Source organism: Chlorocebus sabaeus, chromosome 28 (assembly GCF_047675955.1).
Source record: "Chlorocebus sabaeus isolate Y175 chromosome 28, mChlSab1.0.hap1, whole genome shotgun sequence".
NCBI classification, from domain to species: domain Eukaryota; kingdom Metazoa; phylum Chordata; class Mammalia; order Primates; family Cercopithecidae; genus Chlorocebus; species Chlorocebus sabaeus.
The window spans coordinates 20,863,390-20,889,091 of record NC_132931.1 but is presented as its reverse complement, the minus strand read 5'-3'; the positions used below and the strand labels follow the sequence as shown (position 1 = coordinate 20,889,091).

Genomic DNA, 25,702 nt, shown 5'->3' with positions numbered 1-25,702 from the left:
GACCTGAGTTGAGTTGCATGTAGGCGGCTCAGGTTGACTAAGACAGGACTGCCCTGGATTTCCCGCTCGTTAAACACTCTGCATTTCTTTCCCACCCTCTGCAGTATGGTTTGAAGTGGTGAACATGGATTTTTCTCGGCTTCACATGTACAGTCCTCCCCAGTGTGTGCCGGAGAACACGGGCTACACGTATGCGCTCAGGTGAGTGTGCACCTGCACGTGGGGGCCTGGCCTTGCGATGCCCACTCGCTGCCGCGGTGGCGTGGACCTTAGCAGGAACTCGATAGTACTGCTGACTGCATGCTATATTTTGAAGGTGAAAAAGAATGGTAAACTGTATCTTACGGCTTTAGGGTGGTTTTGAAAGCTGTGTTTCCGAATCTGTTTATCCTGGTGACTGGGTGGTTAGTCATCACACATGGCGTGCTGGCTTCAACCCCACCCAGGCGGTGGTGATCTGGAGAAGTCTCTGTGGTGATGGCTGGGGTTTGTGATGTGTATCAGTGGCTTGGTATTTTTGAGTTAACAGAAGTAACCTGGAAAATTATTTCCCATTTGAAAGGAAGCATCATAGAACAGTGTTGAAGCTCGAGGTTTCAAGAACACAACTTTTGTCTGAGGCTGAGTTTTCTGCTTTTATTCATATTCTGATCCACTCAAACTGAGAGACGTTTGAGTCTGAAGAGGTGCTGGTCCTGCCCCTTGTGTTTTCAGTTTACCAGGTGGAAAGGGTGACTGAAACGAAGCTTGCGTTTGATGAAATTACGGGTTAGCGCCAAGGGAAAATATACAGCGAGACAGGTCAGGATCTGATCAGCAGGTTGAAAAACTTGTGTGTGTACCAAGCAGATGTTTCAGCGCCAAAGGAAAATACACAACGAGACAGGCCAGGATTTGATCAGCAGGTCGAAAAACTTGTGTACCCAAGCAGATGTTTAAGGCACCAGGAAAATGCTTGTGTAATTTTTTCAGAGGCTTATCTTTTTTTTTTTGGAGACAGAGTCTCACCCTGTCACCCAGGCTGGAGTGCAGTGGTGCAATCTCGGCTCACTGCAACATCCACCTCCTGGATTCAAGCAGTTCTCCTGCCTCAGCCTCTGGCATAGCTGGGATTACAGACATGCGGCCACCATGCCCGGCTAATTTTTCTGTTATTAATAGAAACGGGGTTTCACCATGTTGGCCAAGCTGATCTCAAACTCCTGACCTCAGGTGATCTGCCCGCCTCAGCCTCCCAAAGTGCTGGGATTACAGGCATGAATTACCACGCCCGGTCTCAGTGGCTTATCTTCTAAAGAGTGAAAAGGTAATTGAAACTGTAAGAAAATTAGAAAATATTTTAAGAAAAATACTTCTTACCAGCATTAGTCAGATCTCACATTTGATGGTTGAGTTTTTAATTCACAATTCTAGGTCACATCACACTTCCATAGCAACACACTCTGTTTTATAAAAGTCCTGTGTTGGTTAGAACAGAACGGGTAGGCCAGCTCAGGGAGACTGCTCCTTCCTTCAGACCGTGCAGCATGAAACACTGATTATGGTCATTTATTGTTGCTTTTCTGACCTATTTTAAATAGAGTTTTAAAAATGCCTGTGTGTGTTTCTCTACCTTGGGAGAGCAACACTTAACTTCATTGAAATTCACAGCTTTCCTTCAGTGAGACCTGTGGGCAGACCTCTGTGGCAGCTGGAGTGGGAAATGCAGGGGGAAGGTGGGCAGGGGCTGGCCGGATGGCGTAGGCTGGGCTGGGAATTTGGACTCTTGGTGAGCAGGGGCTGGCCGGAGTGGTGTAGGCTGGGCTGGGAATTTGGACTCTTGGACACTGGGAACCCCTGAAAGGTTTTAAAGGGGGGATGCTCTCTGAGGTTGCTGCAGGATAGAGGTCGGGGGCTGTCCAGGAGATGGCCAGAGTGCTTTGGGGAGGCCCAGCTCTGGATCAGGACCAGAGGGAAGGACCAGCCGCCTCGCGTGAGTCGAGGCCTGTGGTGCACAGCCGGAGACTGGAGGCGGGGGCCTCAGGGCTGGTCTGGACATCAGTGCCTGGGTCCACCTGGTCCTGGGCTGGCCTCCTGCAACTCTTGCTGCCTCAGCTGACCAGCCTTACACTGGGTCCTTACGCTCTTCTCTTTTTCCTTTCCTTAGGCTCCTCGTAGCCCTGGCCTCTTCTCTGAACGTTCTCCTTGTCTTTCAGCCCTCCCTGCATCGTCGGAAGGTGGAGCGGCTGTTCCTGATGGCTTTCTGTCTCTGTCACTACCCTCATCTTGATTCTTAGCAATTTCAGTAAACACTGAAAAGATCTTCCAGCATCCTGGCTACTCACTTTCTTTAATTAAAATTTTTTTCTCTTTTGGGGGCCAGGCACAGTGGCTCACGCCTGTAATCCCAGCACTTTGGGAGGTTGAGGTGGGTGGATTACTTGAGGTCAAGAGTTTGAGACCAGCCTGACCAACGTGGTGAAACCCCGTGTCTACTAAAAATACAAAAATTAGCTGGGCGTGGTGGCGCGTGCCTATAATCCCAGCTACTCAGGAGGCTGAGGCAGGAGAATCGCTTGAACCTGGGAGGTGGGGGTTGCAGTGAGCCGAGATTGCACCACTGCAGTTCAGCCTGGGAGATGGTGTGGGACTCCATCGCAAAAAAATAAATAAAATAATTTTTTTTTCTCTTTTGGAAAATGACAATATGCACATTGAGAGAACAGTGACAAGCCTATTTGCCGGTGACTGGCTTCGACAGTGATGCATGCGGGTTTTCCGCCCCCACCTAGCACTTTGGAGCCTCTGTGACCAGTGCTTCAGCTCACGGGTTTCAAGCCCGCTGTCCTGCTGCACCAGTGGCCTGGCACTCTCCCTGCTGGGACAGGGTGGGCCCGAACACTTCCTCCCACGTTCCCCTGGAACTTCACTGGATTATTTAAAGCCAGTCTCTGAAAGACAATGGTATATTTGGCTGGGCATGGTGGCTCACGCCTGTAATCCCAGCACTTTGGGAGGCCGAGGCGGGTGGATCATGAAGTCAGGAGATGAGACCATCCTGGCTAACACGGTGAAACCGCGTCTCTACTAAAAATACAAAAAATTAGCCAGTCATGGTGGCAGGCGCCTTTAGTCCCAGCTACTACCGAGGCTGAGGCAGGAGAATGGCGTGAACCTGGGAGGTGGAGCTTGCAGTGAGCCAAGATCGTGCTACTGCACTCCAGCCTGGGCAACAGAGCGAGACTCCATCTCAAAAAAAAAAAAAAAAAGATAATGGTATATTTAAAATAACCCAAATACCACTATCATCCCAGTCATTTAAAGGGATTCTTAATGTATTTAGTCAGTGTTCCAATATCCCAGATCCTTGAATTTTCTCTTTCACAATTAACTTTTTTAAAATTAGCCTAAACAGGATCCTCATGTTACATTGGGTGATTTCCCTCTGAAGTCTCAATCTGTAATTCTTGTCAACTGGTAGTTACGTCTGGAAGTGCGGTCATTTTTTGGTTTATTTCTTTATTGGCGTGACTCTGTGACAGATGGTGTTACGGGATGTAGCTCCCTGTCACCGTCTTGAGTCTGTGCTGTCTGGCGTGTCTCCTCTGATAGCGCTGAGGCTGATTGTTGATGGCAGCTGAACCCAGCCGCCGTGAAACCCAGCCATCGGCGATGGTGGCCTTGAGCTTCAGGGTCAGCAGAGGATGCTTCCCGGAGCCCTCGGACCTGACGTGCTGCTGCCCATGCTCAGATCCAGGGGCGCTGGAGACATGAGGGTCCCACCATCCAGCCGCTCACGGGGGTATTGGTTGTGGAAGCCAGAAGAAGAGAGTTTCCAGAAGGGGGGACTTGCCAGCAGGGGCAGATGCTGCTGTAGGTCAGGAAGATGGGGTGACTCATCCATGGAGGTCGGGAGGCCTGGCGGAAGCTGCTTCAGAGCCTCCACCAGGCAAGGAGCGAGGGGAGACTGGCCGGCGCTACCACCAGTGGGCTGCTGGGGGAGGTGGAGAGGCCTGGCTCTGAGTGGAAGTTGTTTGTTTTTTACCATGGGGTGAGCCAAGCGTGTGTCTAGATGCTGGTGGTCAGGAGCCAGTAGAGAGAAGCTGAAGATGTAGGAGAACGAGGAAGGGTCTCCTACAGAGAGAGGAGGGCAGGAGAAACTCCATCCAGAGCATGCAGGCTTGGCTCGGGATTCCTCTTCCATCGCAGCAGGCAGGAAGGGTGCGTCCGGGTAGAACATGAGTGAACGTATGAGTACATTCATAGGAAGAGATTCATTATGTGGAATTGGCTCATGGAGGCTGGCAAGGCCCAAGATCTTCAGGTTGAGTTGGCAAGTGGAGACTCAGAGCAGCCGATGGTGTGAGTTCCAGGCCAAGTCCAGAGGCCCGAGACCCAGGAGAGAGAACCACAGTATAGTTTCAGTTTGAAGGTGGGCAGGCTCAACACCCTGGAACAGCTGATGTTCGTTTTGAGTCTGAGGGCAGGAAGCAGCTGGTGTTCCAGCTCCAGGCTGTCCGGCAGGAGGATCTCCTCCTTACTAAAGCCTTCCTGTTCTGTCCAGGCCTTCAGCTGATTGGAGGGCAGTCTGCTTTCCCAGTGTTTTGATTTTGATTCGAATGTTACTGTCCTCCAGAAACACCGTCACAGATACACTCAGAATAATGTTGGAGCAAATATCTGAGCGCCCAAGGCCCAGTCAAGTTGACACATACAGTTAACCCCTGCAGAGGGAAAGGATGGGCGGGGTCGAGGAGGAGGCAGTTTTCTGATGGCATCTGGCTTTTCTGGGAAGAAAAACGCAGGGCCTGCCCGACAGAGACCGAGAGGTGGAGGGAAGAGATGGTGACGTCAGACATGGGGCTATGGAGGGGCTCAGAAAAGGCCACTGAGGGCTGGGCACACATGGCCCCCAACACATGGATGGCCTGAGGACCTGGGGACCGCAGATCATGACGCACTCGCACCTGCAACATGGGGGAGCTTGAGAGAGAGCATCCGGGCCCACCCAGTCCCGGCAGGGAGAGTGCCAGGCCACTGGGGCGGCGGGACAGCAGCCTGGGGAACCCTTGTGAGCTGAGGCCCCGGTCACGGAGGCTCTGAAGAGCGGGGGCGGGCGGGGGTCCGCGGCCGGAAGTGCGGGGGCGGGCGGGGGTCCGCGGCCGGAGGTGCGGGGGCCGGAGGTGCGGGGGCGGGCGGGGGTCCGCGGCCGGAGGTGCGGGGGCAGGCCGGGGTCCGCGATTGGAGTTGGTGTCAGGGCACAGCCGTCACACTCCGTGAGCAGCGGTCTGAAGCGCAGAAGTCTCCGACACGTGGACTGTGCACCTTTCGGTCCGGCACACCTGAGCTGAGTTAACCTTGTGTGCCTTTGTTGGGCAGGTGCTGTGGGTCCAGCACCTGCCCGGCAAACTACAAAGTACATCTAAATAACACATTTTTGAAAAACAGTGCATAACTAATGAGAGAAAGACATTAAAACCTGATGTTCTTACAGGTGAGATCTCCAAGTTATCTTCAGGGTTTTCGTCAGTCCTGTCTCCTTGTTCTGTCACTTAATTCTCTCTAATCCTAGACTGGACACCTCCATTTGAAATTTTGTGTTCCCCCAAACATTGTAGAAAAGGTAATAAAGTGCTGTAATACTGTAGCCTACTGGGCTGCGTTGTGTCCTGGGATGGTGCTGGGCCAGCATCCGTGTCCTCTTGTCTCCCCTGGACGCTGGTGTCCTCCTGCAGGGCCCTGGGCACACCTGTCTGTAGGAATCGTGATACGGATGGTGGCTGGGTTGACAGCCTAGGCTGGCGAGCAGAGGTGGCTTGTGACATTCCTGAACTGCACCTGAGCTGTGATGCTGATGGAATCGTGGGTGCTGGGACTGGAAGGGACCCTGAGCTCACCTGATGCTGTGGATGAGAGGGGCTGGAAGGGACCCTGAGCTTATCTGATGCCGTGATGAGGGGGGCTGGAAGGGACCCTGAGCTCACCTGATGCTGTGGTTGAAGGGCTGAGACTCAGGAGCTTTCCTCACTTGGGTGCCTGCTTTCTGTTGGGACTTGAAATTTTAGTCTTTGAACTCAAAGCCGTGGAATTCCCGGTCCCTCCCGCCCTTCTTCCTTTCCCCTCGTCTCTTCCCTCCCTGACTTTTAAGCATGGCTGCCTTACCTTGATGAGGAGTCTGGTGCGGTACAGCTCAGGGTGAAGATGCTCTGACTGGCTGTGGTAGCCAGCGTGAAGATCCTCTCATGCTTTTACACGCCTGTGTGTGGATGGGTACGTGGTGGTATTTTGTCGTTTATTCTAACATAGATAGGATGGTGCTAGGGTTTTTTTGTCGACCAGTGTACCTGGAAGTCTTTCTGTGACCATGTACAGGTCTCCTTGTGTTCTCATGGCCCTGCAGCATTGTGTAGTTGGAATGTGCCCTGGTTTGTCTGCCCGTTCCCCTGTGGGTGGCGTCCCTATGCCCGTTCCTCCGTGGGTGGCGTCCCTGTGCCTGTTGCCCTGCGGGCGGCGTCCCCGTGCCCGTTCCCCTGCGGGCGGCGTCCCCGTGCCCGTTCCTCCGTGGGTGGCGTCCCCGTGCCCGTTCCTCCGTGGGCGGCGTCCCCGTGCCCGTTCCCCTGCAGGTGGCGTCCCCATGTCTTGCTGCTGTGACAGCACTGCCGTGAGGGTCCTTCCACACGGCTTCCTCACCAGCGCCCTTTCTATCCAAACCAGCAAGTGTTCCCAGTTTGTGTTGGAAAGCAGGGATCTCATCTCGACTTCACACCCAGTAATTAGATTAAGAGGCTGAGTGTGGTGGTGAGAGGGTAGAAGTCAGAGAGGTTAACAGATGAATTGAAAGTCGTAATTGTCTTGGTCCATATCTACATGACAAGTTCTGATTTGAAATCAGATTGTTTTTTTAAACTAGCATCACAATTGTGTAAAATATTCTGCTAGAAACAAACCCTGCTTGAGATGATACTGAAATTCTGTCTAGCTTCATACCCATCATCAGCGTTCAGCATAGCTTAGTGCAGTCTCTCTCTCGTCCCCACCTCAGCCTCTGAATTAAAGAACCTCTTCTTAAATTGTGTGTGGCAACTCGAAGCAGTTCATATTAACTTACTGTTGGTCATGAATGTATGACAGGGTCTTGCTCTGCTACCCAGGCTGGAGTGCAGTGGCACAGTCATAGCTCACTGCAGCCTCACTCCCAGGCTCACGCAATCCTCCTGTCTAGGCCTCCCAAAGTGCTGGGATTGCAGGCGTGAACCCCGTGCCTGGCTCATCTTTTTATTTAATTACATTAATTCAATAATTATATGGAAGGTATTGGAAGTGCCTTTCTTTTGGTCACAGGCTCAAAGCAGTTTTAAATTTGTCTCAAGCCTTTAGATAAATTCTAAATTTAGAAGGGGAGCATTGACGACTCGGTCACTTGGCCTCCTCTCCTGCGTGGATTCATTTTATATGCACTGATGTATTGGATTAAATCTTATGTCCGCGTAGAGTTGACTGGGAAACACACACTGATGTGTTTATAGCGAGGACGTAGGTGGGGGCTCAGGGCTCTAGCATATGCCCTCAAGCAGTTCTTAGGGTGAGTTGTAGACGCTAGGTCCCAGCATCTGGGAATGTGCTGACCTACGTCTGATGTGAAGGGAGAGTGGCTGGGGCAGATGTCAGGAGCCGATGCTGGCTGACCTCTGCCACCATACGTTTGCTTTAGAGTGAGGTTGGCACCCAGTAATAGTTGCTCTTGAAAATCCACAATACATTGCACTCTCAGTTTATGATTTGTTCATTTTGTTTCAGAATGGGGGCTATAAGCACTGCTTTATCTCTGATTAGTTTTTTTCTTTCTAGTTCCAGTTATTCTTCAGATGCCCTGGATTTTGAGACCGAGCACAAATTGGACCCTGTATTTGATTCTCCACGGATGTCCCGCCGTAGTTTGCGCCTGGCCACGACAGCATGTACCCTGGGGGATGGTGAGGCTGTGGGTGCCGATGGCGGTGCCAGCAGTGCTGTCTCCCTCAAGAACCGAGCGGCCAGGTGAGCATTGCCCTCTTGCTGTCTGTCTGATCTCTAACACCAGTTAAAACTGAGCTTCCATACTTTTTGGTCTGTAAAGCCACACCCTGTCTCTTGAGCGTAAGGATGTGTGTGTGCACGCGTGTACAGACACACCCGCCATATAAAGTGGCAGTGTTGCTGTAAATAAAGACTGAAAGGAACTCTGGAATCTACGTGGGTTGTTTAGTATTGATGTTCTGCCGTTCATGTTTCAGGTTCTCTTCGCTGGTGCACTCCAGTGCCGTGCCAGCCCTCAGGTCTGGAAGCTCGTGGTCCTGTGGTGGGAGTTGAGCCACAGCTGTCCTACCGCATGTTTAAGGAGGAAGGAATCTTACAGATTACACATGGTGTTGTGGACGATCTCCATGTCCAGTTCATTCTTTTTTCTTTTCTTTTTTTTTTTTTTTGAGATGGAGTCTCTCTCTCGCCCAGGCTGGAGTGCAGTGGCGCAGTCTTGGCTCACTGCAAGCTCCGCCTCCCGGGTTCACGCCATTCTCTTGCCTCAGCCTCCCGAGTAACTGGGACTACAGGCACCCACCACCATGCCTGGCTAATTTTTTTTTTTTGTATTTTTAGTAGAGACGGGGTTTTACTGTGTTAGCCAGGATAGTCTCAATCTCCTGACCTTGTGATCTGCCCACCTTGGCCTCCCAAATTGCTGGGATTACAGGCATGAGCCACCGCACCCTGCCTTTTTTTTTTTTTTTTTTTTTTTTTGGAGACCGAGTTTCGCTGTTGTTCCCCAGGCTGGAGTGCAATGGCACTATCTCGGCTCACCACAACTTCCACCTCCCCGGTTCAAGTGATTCTCCCGCCTCAGCCTTCCAAGTAGCTAGGATTACAGGCGTCCACCACCACGCCCAGCTATTTTTGTATTTTTAGTAGAGACAGGGTTTCTCCATGTTAGTCAGGCTGGTCTTAAACTCCTGACCTCAGGTCATCCGCCTGCCCTGGCCTCCCAAAGTGCTGGGATGACAGGCGTGAGCCACCACGCCCGGCCTGTGACCACCTATTCTTGCTGTACTTAATGCAATTCCATCTTTACCAGCAACTTAGAAATCGCTTTTAGAAAAGGGGAGGATTACATTTATAAATCACAGTTTTTTTATTTTCAGGCCTTTTTTATTTTTAGTTTATTTTAGCTTTTAACCACTTTGGTGCCCAAAATAACCTGGAAACTATTTTGTGTTTATAATTTTAGAGGGAGTTCTTGGATCCCAGCTTAAAAATTCCTTTTTTATATTAACAGTTGATTCATTACAGCGGAAAAGGCATAAGAAAAGGGCCTGCCTTAAAATGCTGTGTTTATTCCCAGATGAAGAGTTTGTGTTGGTCAAATGTAATCATTTTGTATTTTCTAGAAAAGATCTATAAACTTGCTGTCTTTTTTCTTCTTAGAACAGCGAAACAGCGCCGAAGCACAAACAAATCAACTTTTAGTATCAACCACGTGTCAAGGCAGGTCACGTCCTCTGGCGTCAGCCACAGCGGCACTGACGGCCTGCAGGATGCTGTGACTCGACGGCCTCCTGTACTGGATGAGTCTTGGATTCGTGAACAGACCACAGTGGACCACTTCTGGGGTGAGTCCCTGGGAGATGCAGATCGCCCCGCCTACGGTTGGGGTGTCTCTCAGATTGTGCTGGGGCGAGGGAGGCCGCGGCCAGGTTGTCGGTTTGCTGCATGACTGGTTGGGAGGAGCATCAGTTAGGTTTCAGGCTTGTCCTCAAATTTGATCAGGACGCTCCTTGGAAGCTGCTTCCATGTGCGCCTTGTCAGGTTGTCATTGGGTTATGCTAACGTATAGTGACTAGTTGTAATGGGGAGATTAAGCAGCAGGTAGTAATCTTATAACTCTGTTTTTATAAATGCATTACTTTTGTAGAATGTTTGAACAAAGTCCAAAAACGTACCAGTGTGTTTCCAAGAAAGCTGTAAGCAATGAAGCAGCCAGGGTTAGAGAGTTGTTAGAGAATGCTGCAGACTGAGGCACTTCACTCAGACTTGGCTGACGTGGGGTCTGGGCAGTGGGAGCCACAGCCTGGCTGGGGAGAGCGTGGGGTCCCAAGGCTGTGCAAGGAGAGGGAAGCGTGGTAAGGGATGCCCAGCCGCTCATCTTCGTTCAGTTTATGTTCTGGTTGGCCCATTTGAGACAATTAGAAGATCCAGATTAGTTCCAGAGATCGTGTGCGCTAATTTTGAGAAGACTTGGTATTCGTGTTTGTTCTGTTTTGCTCAGCTAGTGAGAGTGGTGACCAGGCAGTGGAGAGGCATCTGCTGCTGAGGCTTGTGCCTCACTGTGAGCAAGCTGTGAGATGATGGGCATTCCCCTCTTTCCCTCATGTTCTGCTTCCCTCCTTAGGCCAGGTGCTGTGTGTGCTGCCGTCTCTCTGTATTTTCTCCAAAGACAAGTTTTCACCTTCAGTCAGAAGATGCTATTTGCATCTATCTGGAGGCATTTTAGGAAATGAACCGTGACCAGTGCCATATGCTGATTTATTAACCATTGTAACCTTTACATTTTTAAAATGGGTTTTGTTCTTATTTGATAAGTTGAGCTCAAAAACAAAAATGTGTGTGTTTTTTTTTTTTTTTTAGGTCTTGACGATGATGGTGATCTTAAAGGTAATTATTTTCGTCCTTTTACTTTCATACACTTTTCAAAATAGAAGTTTTAGTTAAGTATCTGCAGACTGTGATAAACAGGTTCCATCTACCATCTACTGTTTGAAAACTTTAGGTGGAAATAAAGCTGCCCTTCAGGGAAACGGGGACTTGGGAGCTGCCGCCGCCACCACACACAACGGCTTCTCCTGCAGCAACTGCAGCGTGCTCTCCGAGCGCAAGGATGTGCTCACGGCGCACCCCGCGGCCCCCGGGCCCGTGTCGAGAGTTTATTCTAGGGACAGGAATCAAAAACGTAAGTCTCAGTCCTTTAAAACTCAAAGAAAGATGTGTTGTCCAAATTTAGTATTTCCTTTCTACAAGCCTCAGTGTCTGCAGTGTTTGTCTTGGAGACTTAAAATCACCCCTTGGAAGTGTAAGAAGTACGAAGTACGCCCCAGATCTGCGTCATCCTGCCTGTCCTCTTTCCGCTTACGTTTTATGTGGCTAGTAATTTTGTACCTAAAAGTATTTGAAATTCTATAAATTTGGACTTGACATGAGCAAAAGAAAGTTTCTGTGTAAACGAAACTATTAAAACTAAATCAGTTCCAGATGCACACCCTGATTTTTATAAAGCAGCGTGGATGTTCACACGTGCTGAAGGAATGGCTTTGGGACGTTGCTCTGGTCGGTCCTGTGAAGCGTTTATGCCAGTGTTCCTGTCAGGAAACCATTGCCCATGGTTGGTGCCCCGTGCTTATGGTGATGGAGGGGCCTTCGGAGAACATCTGGGTCTGGGAAGGACACGTGGCTCTGGTTTATTCTGGGACAGCAGCAGTCATTGCAGGGAACCCCCTGACGTGGACAACCTCTGTCCATGGGCTTCCCTCAGTGGCGACTGGGAAAGAGTGTGGGCGTCCCTGCGGGGGCCCCCTCCCAGGTCTGCAGGAGAGACAGAGCCACAGGCCCCTTTCCGGCTTCCAGGCAGGACTGCGATGCCCTGAGGGGCTGGGAGTCTGTGCCTTTCATTATTGCCTGGCCTAGGATCTCTCTCACCTGCGGCAGGAAGAGGCTGGGACCCTCGGCCGGGTCGGGTGCTGCCTCGTTCTCCAGCCCTTGGCGCCTTGTCCTTTGAAGCCCTCGTTCTGCTGTGCTTGGAGGTGCTGGAAGCCTCAGGAGTGCAGGGCCGGGTCTGTCTTATCCACTCCAAGCCTAGCTATGGCCAGGATGTGGGACGTTCGTCCCGTATTATTCAAATGACCGGACATAATGAAGGATGGCAACAGGATGAAGGCTTCCGCCCTAAGAGTTCTAGCATCTTGTTTTTACCAGCTTGTCTTTGTGGCCCTCACTTGTGGTTGTGTCTGCTGTGGTATTACGGACACTGCTAGCGTTAATGCCGCACAGTAAGAAAGTGTGAAAGGGGCCGGGAAAGGTGGCGGGAGCAGGGCGGCACGTGGGTTTCCCTCACGGCACTGTGCACGGTGCCCGCTTGGGTTCCTCCATGTGGACCAGCACCACTGAGCACCCACTCTGCGCCAGGCACTGTTCGTGGTGGTCACGGCAGCCCCCTTTTTACCGACAAGCAAACTGGGGCTCAGCCAGCTCAGGAGGCTCGCAGGCAGGTGGGGGAGCCTGGAGCCGAGCCCAGGTGTCTGACCCAGGTGTTCCCCGTTAGCTGCCTGCCTCCATGAGCACTTGGCACCCCACGGCCCGTGCGGTGCTGCACGTGAGCCCTCGCATAGCTTATGCAACACGCACAAGGATTCCCTGTGTTCAGGGTTTACTGAGGCTGTGTTTTGAAGCATGCCATTGATAGGCTGAACATAACATTTTTCTCAGAATAAAAGCACATTCCATACACTCTACTATGGCAGAATAAGGAGGTTCACAGATAATTGAGAGAAGCTACCAAACTGTGCTGTCTTCCGAAGGCCTCCCTAGGCGTGTTGTAGTAAATGTGTGTTTATAACTGACAGAATTTTGGGGATCAGGGCCCAAGCTTAGCCGTGCACTTGATTGTGTCTTTAGATGGAAAAGGCGTTGGTGTGGTGTGGATTGTAGCTTCCGGAAACTCATGGTACCTGCCCGCAGACGTCGGTCTCGTGGCGTTCCCCACAGATGTTGATCTTGGGTGTTTTGGGGGAGAAAACAAGCCCCGTCCTTCCCGCAGGGCTTCTGGGCTTCACACTTGCCTCGCCCTCTCAGATGAAGGCCAGGACTTGTGCGGCCCACATTAGTGTTCACCCTGTATTAGAGTAAAATATGTTTATCAAAGAACACTGGAAAATCAGGCACAAAGAAGAAAATAAAAATCACCTACAAGCTGCCACACCAGAAAAAAAACACACTTCCAGAAATTTCCTCTCTACGTACTTACAGTCAGATTGCGTGAATTGGTTGCATAATCATATTTACTTAAAATAAGTATGGCTTTCTTCAAGTATAAATTTTCTCTCCACACTTTGTTTATTTTTGTTTTCATGTATGTATTGTAATTCTGTAAAGTCTTTCAGTAGTACAGATAAAGTAAGTCCTTTCCCCCCACCCTATCCATCTCCTCCTGGGGGAACCACGGCTAATGATAATAGCTGAATGGGAATTCTTACACTTTTTAAAATGCGGTAAAATTCAGATAACATGAAATTAGCCATTAAAATGTACGGGTTGGGAGTAGTCAGCCTCCCCAGTGTTGCATGACTGTCCTGGGATTCTCTTACGCACCTGCAGAACCGTGCAGTTTTGGCTTTGTTTTTCCTTAAATGCCATCACGGTGTATGCACAGTTTAGCCTTTGTTTTCATTTTATATGTTAATTGATGCCTGTATGGTTTTTTTTTTTTTTTTTTTTTTTTGAGACAGAGTCTTGCTCTGTTGCCCAGGCTGGAGTACAGTGATGTGATCTCAGCTCACTGCAGCCTCCACCTCCCGGTTTCAATCAGTTCCCCTGCCTCAGCCTCCCGAGTAACTGGGACTACAGGCGCGTTCCACCACGCCCGGCTAATTTTTGTATTTTTAGTAGAGTTGGGGTTTCACCATGTTGGCCAGGCTGGTCTTGAACTCCTGACCTCGTGATTCACCCGCCTTGACCTCCCAAAGTGCTGGGTTTACAGGCGTGAGCCACCGTGCCCCACCCAATACACATTGTATCTTCTGAAGTGAGAGGTGGCTCATGCCTGCAGTCCCAGCTACTTGGGAGTCTGAGGCAGGAGGATCGCTTGAGCCCAGGAGGTCAAGGCTACAGTGAGCTGAGATCGTACCCCAGCACTTCAGCCTGGGCAAGAGTGAGACCTGTCTCAAATCAATAAATTAAAAAATAGGCTGGACACTGTGGCTTATGCCTGTAATCCCAGATCTTTGGGAGGCAAAGGTGGGAGGATCACATGAGGCCTGGAGTTTGGGACCAGCTTGGGCTGTAACATAGCAAGATCCTATCTCTAAAAAAGCAGAAACAAATTAGCTGGGCATGATGGCATGTGCCTGTACTCCCAGCTACTCAGGAGGCTGAGGCAGGAGGATCACTTAGGCCCGGAGTTCAAGGCTGCAGTGGGCTATGATCATCCCACTGCTAGGCGACAGAGAAAGACCCTGTCTCTAAAAAAAATATTAAGAATAAAAATAATAAATAGCAAAGGAGGTGATTCTGGAGGTGATTCCGGTGCTCCGGTGTCCCGTTCTTAAGCTGGCGGGTCAGAGGCCATGAAGCAAATGGCTGTTTGGCAGTATCTGAGCGTGGTAGTATACGTGTAAACAGCATTGGAGTGAAGTGGCCGCGGCTCGGGGACTCTAGATGATTGCCAGTGCGGCAGCGGAGCTGGCGGCCTTCCCCAGGGGTTACCCCACAGCCCCTCTCCGGGGTCCCCCGGGGGTTACCCCGCAGGCCCCTCTCCACAGTCCCCCGGGGGTTTCCCCGCAGCCCCTCTCCAGAGTCCCCTGTCCACCACCAGCTGGGCTGTTCCCCAAATGATTATCTTTGGTGTCCATTCTAAAAGTGCCTGAAATGAGTAATTTGGCTACTTGACTTATGAGGAAGTAGATGTTGGCTTTATGGGAAGAAATAACGCGTGTTCATGGTTTTTCAATAGGCGGTGCGTCTTTCTACATGAATAGGATTTTGTGGCTGGCCAGATACACTGCGTCATCTTTTTCATCATTTTTAGTTCAACTTTTTCAAGTGGTTTTAATGAAGCTCAATTATGAATCAGAAAATTACAAATTGAAAATTTATGAATCAAAAGATTGTGAATCCGAAAGCTTTAAGTCAAAAAGCCATGAATCAAAAGGTATTTAAATATTTTTTCCCTCCTTCTTCCACCAATCGCTTTCGCGGTGGAGAAAGCACTGTGCTTTTCCTTGCCGGGCGCCTCCCTCACTGCCTCCTCCTGCAGTCTTGGTGCTGGCCCTCTCCTGGCTTCCCCCTCTGGATCTTGCATCTCTGGGAGCTTGTGGAACTTTTCCTTTGTTCTGTGTGTAGTTCGGTTCTCTCAGAGCTGATCAGTGTTGAAACATCTTTAAAGTTATTTCTTAAATGAAAAGTTAATGTGCTCAACTTTTGATTTTTATTACCTTTTTAAAGCAAAAACTTTACCTGAGTGGTATTTAGAACCTATTTTTTGAGAATTTTTTTTTTGAGACGGAGTTTCACTCTTGTTGCCCAGGCTGGAATGCAATGGCGCGATCTCAGCTCACTGCAACCTCCACCTCCTGGGTTCAAGCGATTCTCCTGCCTCAGTCTCCCGAGTAGCTGGGACTACAGGCGCCTGCCACCACGCCCAGCTAATTTTTTGTATTTTTAGTAGAGATGGGTTTCACCATATTAACCAAGATGGTCTTGAACTCCTGACCTCGTGATCCGCCCACCTCAGCCTCCCACGTGCTGGGATTACAGGCATGAGCTGCTGCGCCCAGCCCAGAACAATTTTAAGCTGATGTTTGTATTGTTTGGGCTGCGCACGGGATTCAGCCAGGGGGTGGGGGGTCTTTCCCGTCTCTTCTCGTGGCCCGGGCCCTGTCACCGGCGTGGTAGGAGCCATCCGCTGCATGAGCTCTGTGGAAGTGGCTAGCCTAGCACATTCTCTGATCATGGTGACTTCATCAGGGTGCGAGGAGCACTCGAGCTCAGCGTTGTGAGTTCTCTAAGCCTCTTTTGCGTGTGTTGCAGCTCATGCCAGTTACTGTGGGAGAATGAATGTGAGAGAGGTTCTCAGAGAGGATGGCCACCTCAGTGTAAATGGGGAAGTTCTGTGTAAGTATGGCTTCGTTTTCCTGTGGGCGTCGGTCATGGAGTTGGTCCCACACGCCGTCACGTTGGGCACTAGCAGAGAGTGAGCGGCCCGTGTGACATGGTGGTCCTCACTGATGACGACGGGCTGGCGGAGCTGCTGCTTAAGCCTCCATCACAGAAGCTCATAGCCACCAGATTGCGTTTGCTTTGATTGTTAACTGTCTTGTGTGTAATTGAGTTTCCTAGTTTTTCAGACTGCCGTTGCTGTCCACAGCTGAGATGGACAGAGTTTGCTTGTGAATCCGCCACGTTCACTGCTTGTCACCCACAGGCGACGACTGTAAGGGCAAGAGGCACCTCGACATGTACACAGCCGTCCACTTGCAGTCGCCGCGGCCGCCCAGGCGGGCAGGGACCCTCTGGCACATCTGGGCGTGTGCAGGTTGTCTCTCACCCCGTCTCCGTGTCATCCCGCCCCGTCACCACGCTATTTGCGCCTTGTGTGGTTTGTGCTTGGAATTCAAGTGCTTTAAAGTCTTGCTGTAAAAACTGACAAGAATAGTATTAACTTTGGTTTAAAACAGGGTGAATCTCTCTCGAAAAGATTCCTTGTGAATTGATTTTTTGGAGATGGAGTCTCACTCTGTCGCCCAGGCTGGAGTGCAGTGGTGCAGTCTCGGCTCGCTGCAGCCTCCGCCTCCTGAGTTCAGACAGTTCTGCCACAGCCTCCTGAGTGAAGGATTCTTTTTGTGTTTTTAGTAGAGACAGGATTTCGTTATGTTGGTCAATCTGGTCTTGAACTCCTGACCTCAGGTGATCCGCCTGCCTTGGCCTCCCAAAGTTCTGGGATTACAGGTGTGAACCACCGCGCCTGGGCCTCCTTGTACATTTATTTAGGATGAGTTAAACATTTGAAAAGGAATGTATTTGCGGTGAGGTTGAAAGTTGAGAAAAGGTGAGTCCCTATTCACCCCGCTGTGCGGGAACTGGCACTGGGGCTCGCTGCGGCTGCACCTCTGCCCTGTGCTGCTTTAGTGGTTGCTGTCTGTGCCCCAAAGCTTACATGAGCACATTACTTGTTTCCAGTCTACGCTCAAAACTTTCTTGGCAGAGAGACACCCTTTTTTGGCATCTTAAAAAAAAAAAAAAGTTTCAAAAATAATTGTCTCATCTGCTAATTAATAAACATAAAGCAATTGATTTTTCTGTTAAATTCTCATAAGCCATACTTCTTTGCATGCCAACCATGTTGTAATTACATAGTTGCAGGAATTAACATACAGATGTTAAGTCAGTGTGAGGAGAGAACCACCCACCACGAGATCTGGAACAAAACTTACTCTGGGAGGCCGAGGCGGGTGGATCACTTGAGGCCGGGAGTTGAAGACCAGCCTGGCCAACATAGCAAAACCCTGTCTCTTTAAAAAAAAAAAAAAAAAAAAAAAAACTGGAACAAAACGGATTTCATGAGCAGTTTCCTGCTTTTTGTAATGTGAGGTTTGATACTAAGTTGATTGTGGTGCATTCCATCATCCAGCAGTGCCGTGTTACCCTTCTGAAACACTTTTTTACTAGAAAATATTAGCCTTTAGAATAATGTGAATTTTGGTCTTTGAGTAATTATTTTCTCACCTAGAGCATATGAACTGCAGGGGTCTATGGAATTTCAATCTGCTTTAAAATATGGTACTATCTTTCCAATAGAAACCCTGCTGGCACCAATGGCCAATATTTATAGGGTGGCTTCCAACCACCGCCCCTGGGGTTTCGTAGGGGATATCTGCATTTTACATCTGAAGTAAGTGAGTGAAAACTATTAAATATAGAACTGAGCTTTTCCTATGGTAATGTCAGTGTGGTATTGCCAACACTTACAAGAGTTACTTGGTTTTCGTATTTTTGAGGAGACTCGACCCACCGACGTGGGCTTTGGTGAAGTGTGTGGTGTGGGCGTCCCCGCGGTGCCGTCAGTGCAGAGGCTGGTCTCTGGCGTCTGGCTGCGGCCTCACACATCTTCTCTGCACAGGTTACTTCTTGCTGCAGACTCTGCGCAGGATCGGAGCTGCGGGCCGGGCTGTGTCTAGGACGGCGTGGTCGGCCCTGTGGCTGGCCATGGTTGCTCCAGGTGGCTATTTTGGGTTTCTGTGTTGCGTTCTCTCCAGCGCTTCTGGCAGCTAAGCACCTGCACTCGATGATTTACCTAACCAAGTAAAAATCTCATGTAGGCTCTCATGCTTTGACCCTTGGCGTAACGTGTCTCGTTCCTCATGATGTAGCAGTGTTAACTGACTCTACTTGCTGCATGAGCGCCCTTGGTTTCTCTGGGGTTGGGTCTGGGGTGAGTCCAGCTGCTCGAGTGCCCTGTGCAGGGCACAGAATGCATGGATCTGGGGCTTGCTCTCCTGCATGCTGTCCTGAGTGTTCATCAGCGTGATACGTTACTGCCTCGCCTCTCCTGCATCCTGTTCTGCGTGTTCATCACGTTACTGCCTCGCCTCTCCTGCATGCTGTCCTATGTATTCATCAGCATGGCATGTTACTGCCTCGCGTGGCAACTAGCATCATGGAACTTCTTCACCTCCAGCTTCATCTTCATGTGCTTCTTGCTTGGCCTGCACAGAAACAGTCCAGGAGCCTGGTTTTCCTGAGAACATTTCCTTAGAACGTTTGGTGTTTTCTCTTGTAGGGAAGGCGGCCTCCGGGGTGTTCTGGTGGCTGGGGATTGGCTGGTACCAGTTTGTTACTTTGATTTCTTGGCTGAATGTGTTTCTTCTTACCAGGTAAGGAAATGGATATCATGTCAGCTTGGTGCTTTAAAGAACCAATTTTGTGCCATTCACAGGCTCTCATTTGATTTGTTGTTTTATAAGGATTTCGCTTATGTTCACATAGTGTTTGTGTATTTTACAAAAGTGCCTTTATGTTCTTATTTTTCAAACCAACCTGTGAGATAAGAAAGGCAGATATCATTAAGGAAAACAAGTGTGCAGAGGTGAGGCAGCTGGAAGGGCCTGGGCAGGGTGGGGACCCAGGTCCAGGCTCCTCCCCTGCTGCAGTGTCCAGTGGCACCAGTCACCTCGGGAGACTGGTGACCTGAAGGGGCAGACACTCAGGGCAGCGCAGGCCGTCCCCACAGCACCAGAGAGTTGGTACCATAGGTCTCGAGGACGCCGTTGTACACGAAGGTTCTCCTGTAGGCGTCACAAGCCTTGTAGATAAAACCGTAACTGCTTTTCTAATACTGGGGGGTGGATTTTGCACAAAATTATCTAGAGGGGGAAAGCAGATTGGTGAACGCTGACTTTCATTTTTTCCAAGTCAAAGGTTTTCATTTTTACCCCCAGGTGCCTTCGAAACATCTGCAAGCTTTTAGTCTTGCTCGTCCCACTCCTCCTTTTACTCGGTAAGTCAATCCAGGGGCTAAGCAATACATATACGTGTAACTTAGTGGAAAAAAATGAGCATGTAAGTCCATGTTTTGAGAAACGTGGTGTACCTGTGTGCGTGTGGTGGTTCTTCTCTTTTAGCAGGTCTCTCTTTTCGGGGCCAGGGCGATTTCTTTTCGTTCCTGCCTGTGTTGAACTGGGCAAGCACGCATAGAACACAGTGGGTGGATGACCCCCAGGACGTATTTAAACCCGCGACTTCTCGCCTGAACCAGCCTCTGCAGGTATGAGGGTAGAAGGGCCTGTCAGTTGGCACCGCACATGTGAGGTCTTCAGGGACGCGTCCACACTGCTATGAGTCAGGCACTGCAGTCAGGTGCCCTGTTGTAGGAAATATTTTTAAAGGTCAGATAAGCAAGTCTTTGGAGCTCCTTAAGTGTTCTAAGAGTTCAAATGCACATTTAAAGTACTCTCATGATTCAGTTAGTTTTAATGTAAAAAACATGATAGTATTCATTACTGTGCAAAGTACGGAAAGTATAGAGAAGCAAATGAGAACCACCTATAGTCAGGCATGTAAGGATCGAACCTGATACTCCAGGTTTCTGTGGATTCCTCCATTCGTGTGCTGTGCACCCCAGAGCTGGCGTCTTGCTGTGGGACACTGTTTGGAGGTTTTGACTGACTCTGCTCATGGTGACTTGATTACCTGGTTTCATTCCTCTCACCATTTCAGGGTGACAACGAGGCTTTTCCATGGCATTGGATGAGTGGCGTGGAGCAGCAGGTGACCTCCCTGTCTGGACAGTGCCACCACCATGGCGAGAATCTCCGAGAGCTGACCACTTTGCTTCAGAAGCTGCAGGCTCGGGTAGACCAGATGGACGATGGCGCTGCCGGGCCATCAGCATCGGTCAGAGATGCTGTGGGACAGCCCCTGAGGGAGGTGAGTGCTGCCGGGCTCCACGGTGACACCAGGGCGCTTCTGGGTGCCGTGTTCTCTCTCTTTGGGCGACAGAGGGGATGGGAGAGGTGCTGTTGTGACAAGGGGTTGCCCTTTCTGTTCTTAGTTGTTGAGAGCAGTGTGCCGGAGAAGGAGTGGGTTTCCCATCGTCTGCTGCTGACCAGGCAGCGTGGCTTCCATAGCACGCGTGGAGGTGGTGGGCAGGAGACGTGTGATAACCCCCAGCGGGAAGTCTGGCGGTCGTGGAGAACCGTGGCCTTTCCTGTCCTGTTCTCCAGATTGCCAACCCCAAGCGGGAAGTCTGGCGGTCGTGGAGAACCGTAGCCTTTCCTGTCCTGTTCTCCAGATTGCCCTCTTGGTGACAGGTCATGGCGCTCTGTCCCTGCAGATGGGACGGCCACTGAGTGTCCCTGTAGACAGGACGACCACTGAGATGGACACACACTATCTCACGTGGGCCCCAGAAGCACTTCGCCTCGGAGGCAGCCCAAGATGCTCCCGCCCACCGCAGGGATTGCGTGGGGGGTCCCAGGAACCTCTGCTTCAGAGGATGCCCTCTCTTGTAAAGAAAACAGTCGACAGCTTTTCAGAACAGTTTAGTGAAAACTAAATTGTATGTGGCCTGAGCTCATTTTAGTACAGATTGAGCCCATTCTTAAGCTGTCATCCAGCACGTGCCTGCCTGGGTGTGATCATGGCAGGGTTGGAACACAGAGCAGGGCTTCCCTCAGAAGCGGTGCACGCAGTGTTAGACGCTCAGCCACCTGGCAGCGGGCAGAGCCTGGTACCTGCTTCCCGGAGCCTCTAGCTCATGTTTGCATCTGCACTGCCTAGTGGAGGACGCCACTACTAGCATATGGTCGTTACATTTTTGTCAGTCAACACCACATCGAACTTTAAATGGCAGGTTCTCACTTGCATGGCCCTATTTCAGGTGCCCAGTAGCCACGAGTGACTGGTGCTGCCCTGCTGGACAGGCATCAGGCCCTCACGGGGTTTGCTGTGTCAGTGCACTGGGCTCAGGCCTGTGATCCCAGCTACTCAGTAGGCCGAGGCAGGAGGGTCATCTGAGCCCAGGAGGTGGAGGTTGCAGTGAACCACAGAGGGGACCCGTGGTTCAGGCTGGAGTGCAGCCGTAAAATAAATAAATATATAAATAAAGATCTCTGTCGTTAGGGATGAAGATGAGGATGTTGTTATTAAGCAGATTATTCCTTTAGGGTCTGTGCCACATTGCGACTGCAGATTCTCTGATTGTCGACATTCCGTGTAGAAACGCCTTGGCCTAACTTGCCAGGTTTTTGTTGTTTAGCTTTCTCCATCATTTGTTCACCCCTTTTCTTTCCTAAGACTGACTTTATGGCTTTTCACCAAGAACATGAAGTGCGCATCTCACACTTGGAAGATATTCTGGGAAAACTGAGAGAAAAATCTGAGGTATTTATTTTTCACCTTATGCTTTTTTAAAATGAAAATCAACTGTGGCTCATATTTTAAAGCCCCTGGGTCATTTAATGTTCCTCTTTTTAGGCTATTTGCTGCTGTTTTGTGTAAAGTGGAAAGAAACACTTGTTCTCTGTGTGGTGTGGCGCGGCTCTGGGACTCTAACATTTAATCGGGCGTGTAACTCACGCATCCCTGTGTCTCGGCACAGAGTAGGGCTGCACACGCCAGGAGGTGGCTCTGCCGATTCCAGGCGGCCTCTGGGTTCCCATCCAGCTGTTTCCGGCTCCAGGGTGCTTCCTCGCTGCCACACACCCCCTTGCAGTGTCTTTAGAGGGGAGATAAAGGACCTGAACCTTTTGACAGACAGCACTAGCTTTGGGTGGTAAGGCCGGGACCATTAGTTGCTGAGAATGCCAGGGGAGGGGCCGGACCTCTGCGCTGCCCTCAGCCCTTGGGAGTCAGGGTGGGGCTCAGGTTCCGGCTCTTTGTGTCTCTGGTGCTTGACACAGAGCCTGGCGTGTCACATGTGCATGTGTGTATTGAACTACATTGAGAAACGTGGTGAGCCTAAGGGTTGTCTTTAGCACACCCTTTTGGGAATCTTGGGACCCGCTCGTGGATTATGGAACCTGTGAGATCAGGCGGGTTTACCTGGGAGGGAGAAGAGGGCTGAGAGGAGCAGGCAGAGGCGAGAATGTACCCGCCTGCGAGGGTCTGCGGGGCGCCGCCCCCTGTGTCCGCTCGCGAGGGTCTGCAGGGCGCCTCCGCCTATGTCCGCCTGCCCTGGGCCAGGCTGTGGAGACCTCCGTGGAGTGAGACTTGGGGCTGACGGCGGCGCTCAGCATGGTGCTGCTGTCAGGTGGCGCGGATGGCACAGGCCAGCGTGGCTCAGCTTCATGTGTGCCTCTGCCGTGTCCCTGTCCTTCACGTTTAGAACACTCTGGAGGTGTGACCGGGAGCTGACTCCCAGCCTGGGTGCTGGTTACGGGAGCTGCATGTTCTGAGCCCGCCAGGCCGTCCCCGTGTGATTTGTGCTCCTTTCTGCACACACGTGATGAAGGTTACTTTCAAATGTACAATGAACACTTCCTATCTGCCACCCACAGGCGGATCTGGACTTTGAATTAAAGGGGGTGTTTCAGAGAAATCAATGGAGTTTTAAGTATATGGATTTATGAAAAGTTAATATATAACTTAAGTATTTCAGTAGATTATTTCTTGTATTTTTTAGGCCATCCAGAAGGAACTAGAACAGACCAAGCAAAAAACAGTCAGGTAGGAGGATTTGGAAAACACTCACTTTTGTCTTTTGTGTGCGTGTGTGTTTGTTATGTGGAGCGGCAGCAGAGTGATGAACGAGGGGACACGGGGCCGGCCTCCGCCGTGGGTCACCTGAAGGCCCTGAGGTTTGTGCTGACAGACACTCCTGCTGGGCTGCGTGAGGACAGAGGGGTCCTGAGGGACTTGCCACAGCCCCGTCCATGTGGCGTGGACCTCCGTGTCAAAGGCGCCGCCCTTGCCCCTGCTGTGACTTCATCTCCAGTGTCCTTGCAGGGCCACCCTCAGGGAGTAGGTCCAGGCCCATCTTGCAGCCCATGCCATAGTGGGTGTCATGGTGGGCTCTGTGCCGGGCCTGTGCTGGCACTGTTGGCATCTAGGTGGGTGGGGTTACAGCTCAGCCTCATCCCTGCTGCTGCTCCTGGAGGGCAGCCCCTGGTGGGCAGGACACCTGCTTCCAGAACCACCCGATTTGTGCTGGGCATGTCACGGTGGGCCTCTCTGCGTGGCTGTTGGCCCTGCTGCCCTTGGAATCCATGGCACAGCCGGGTCCCTCTGCGCTTCCTGGGGATGCTGGCGTTTTGCTCTCGAGGACTCCAGGCGGCCTTCTTCCACACAACTACTGGTTTGCCTGAAGCCTGCTAAGTGGAGTGCCTCCCTCTCACAGGTGTTCCCAACACGGCAGCTTTGTCTGTCCTCCTTAGTTTTATACACACAGCTCATACCCCCACAGCCCTCCCCGCTTCCAGATTGGGCAGCCTTGGCTTGGCTGTGGTTTCCCAAGGTCCCCGCGTCTGCACTCAGGAGGGTCCGTCCTCCCCTGTGCCCCATGCTCCTCCTCTGTGAGGACAGGTGTGAGAGCTGAAGCAGTTTCTCTTCTTCCAAAGCTTTTATTTCAATAAATAGTTGCTTTAATACGGTAATATGTCCGTCCTAAAGTGTTGATCCGGGAATGAGCTTTTTGAGATATGAATTGTTAGTATCTCATTAAGTATGTGTACCTATAAAGGCCTCAAGTGATCCGCCTGCTTCGGCCTCCCAAAGTGCTGGGCTTATAGGCATGAGCAACCGTGCCCAGTCCAGAAATAAAGTTTTTAGATGCTTAAATTGTTTTCAGAGAGAGCTCTCACTCGCCACTGAGAAACACCACTAGCAGCATTTTTGTAGGTAGCCTCCTTGTGCAGTGTGGATATCTGTATGTTACAGACATAAATTGTTGCAGAAGAAGACCTCTCTGGGATTTTTATTGGAAACTGGCATTCAGTTTCCATGTTAGTGTGGCACAGGTTGACATCTGTACAGTTAGGACACCCAGGAGTGGGATCGGGGCCCTCAGCCTGTGTGTAGTGCGGGAAGTGTGTAGGCTGGGAGGCCTGTGGGTGACCCATTCTCACTGTTGGATTCCAGTGCGGTTGGTGAGCAGCTCCTGCCCACGGTCGAGCACCTCCAGCTGGAGCTGGATCGGCTCAAGTCAGAGCTGTCCAGCTGGCGACACGTGAAGACCGGCTGTGAGACAGTGGATGCTGTACGAGAAAGAGTGAGCTGCTTGCGTGTTTACTTTTTGTTTTATAATAGAGTAAAAGAAAACTTGATGGCTTAGGTTTATTAGTTGTTTAAATTTTTTTTTTTTTTTTTTTTTTTTTTTGAGACCGAGTCTTGCTGTGGCGTGCAGGCTAGACTGCGGTGGCACGATCTCGGCTCACTGCAGACCACCTCCACCTCTTGGGTTCAAGCCCTTCTCCCACCTTAGCCTCCCGAGTAGCTGGGACTACTGGCACGTGCCACTATGCCCAGCTAATTTTTGTGTTTTCAGTAGAGACGGAGTTTCACCACGATGGTCAGGCTGGTCTCAAGATTCCTGACTCCAAGTGATCTATTTGCTTCGGCCTCCCAAAGTGCTGGGATTACAGGCGTTAGCCACCCACCACGCCTGGCCTAAGTTGTTTAATTTCAACTTCCTTTAAAAACTTTGTTGATTATATGTGAACTTTTTAAATATTTCAAAATAACTAATTCAGTGCTCTGTAGATTTTCCCGTTCCCGCACCACCGCCTGTCAGCACCCACCATGGGTCTTCCCAGTCTCCTTGGTGTGCGTGCAGCCCAGGGCCAGCGCTGACTTGTGGCTGGATTGTTGCAGTGTACCTTTCATTAAATAGACCCACCTTGAACCTGCTGCTTGCTCTGTTTCATGTTGAAACATAGACATTGCTTCAAGTCCATCATCCTTAGGCAGAGGAGAAAATCTAGACATTTAGAGCTGCTTAAGAATGAAAACACAATCATTTGAATGGCAAAAGTTATCAAAGTCAGACAGTAGATTGGTAAAGGTATTTGCAATATGTGTGGTAAAATTATCTCTGATGGGCAGAGAGCCCCTAGAATTGGTAGGAAGAGAAGCAGTGGTGACAGAGAAAGTGTGCAATAGGCTGGGCGCGGTGGCTCACACCTGTAATTCCAGCACTCTGGGAGGCCTAGGCGGGCGGATCACCTGAGGTCAGGAGTTTGAGACCAGCCTGGCCAACTTGGTGAAACCCTCTACTAAAAATACAAAATTAGCCGGGTGTGGTGGCGCGGGTCTGTAATCCCAGCTACTTGGGAGGCCGAGGCAGGAGAATCGCTTGAACCTGGGAGGCGGAGGTTGCAGTGAGCCGAGATCACGCCACTGCACTCCAGCCTGGGCGAAAGTGAGACTCTTGTCTCAAAAAAAAAAAAAAAAAGAAAAGAAAAAAAGCCAGTGTGCCATCAGGGAGTGAGTCCTG

The 25,702-nt window shown here is 50.6% G+C and overlaps 1 protein-coding gene across 9 annotated transcripts in view; it reads left to right on the top strand.

Annotated features, from left to right (window-relative positions):
• Positions 1-25,702, top strand: part of SUN1 (Sad1 and UNC84 domain containing 1) — a 56,101-nt gene that overhangs the window by 15,285 nt on the left and 15,114 nt on the right. For 2 of the 9 annotated variants that reach the window (XM_008018910.3, XM_037995281.2), the window contains 16 exons: positions 105-201; positions 7,828-8,016; positions 9,436-9,620; positions 10,636-10,662; positions 10,778-10,957; positions 14,729-14,926; positions 15,805-15,888; positions 16,199-16,309; positions 17,894-17,992; positions 18,554-18,647; positions 19,212-19,270; positions 19,395-19,537; positions 19,990-20,199; positions 21,568-21,654; positions 22,895-22,938; positions 24,349-24,478. In XM_008018910.3, the coding sequence (XP_008017101.3) occupies positions 125-201; positions 7,828-8,016; positions 9,436-9,620; positions 10,636-10,662; positions 10,778-10,957; positions 14,729-14,926; positions 15,805-15,888; positions 16,199-16,309; positions 17,894-17,992; positions 18,554-18,647; positions 19,212-19,270; positions 19,395-19,537; positions 19,990-20,199; positions 21,568-21,654; positions 22,895-22,938; positions 24,349-24,478 (1,917 nt within the window). In that variant the 5' untranslated portion in view covers positions 105-124. Of the gene's footprint in view, positions 1-104; positions 202-7,827; positions 8,017-9,435; positions 9,621-10,635; positions 10,663-10,777; positions 10,958-14,728; positions 14,927-15,804; positions 15,889-16,198; positions 16,310-17,893; positions 17,993-18,553; positions 18,648-19,211; positions 19,271-19,394; positions 19,538-19,989; positions 20,200-21,567; positions 21,655-22,894; positions 22,939-24,348; positions 24,479-25,702 lie in introns of those variants that run through there. The other 7 variants (XM_037995282.2, XM_037995285.2, XM_008018906.3 and 4 more) reach the window with 7 other exon arrangements.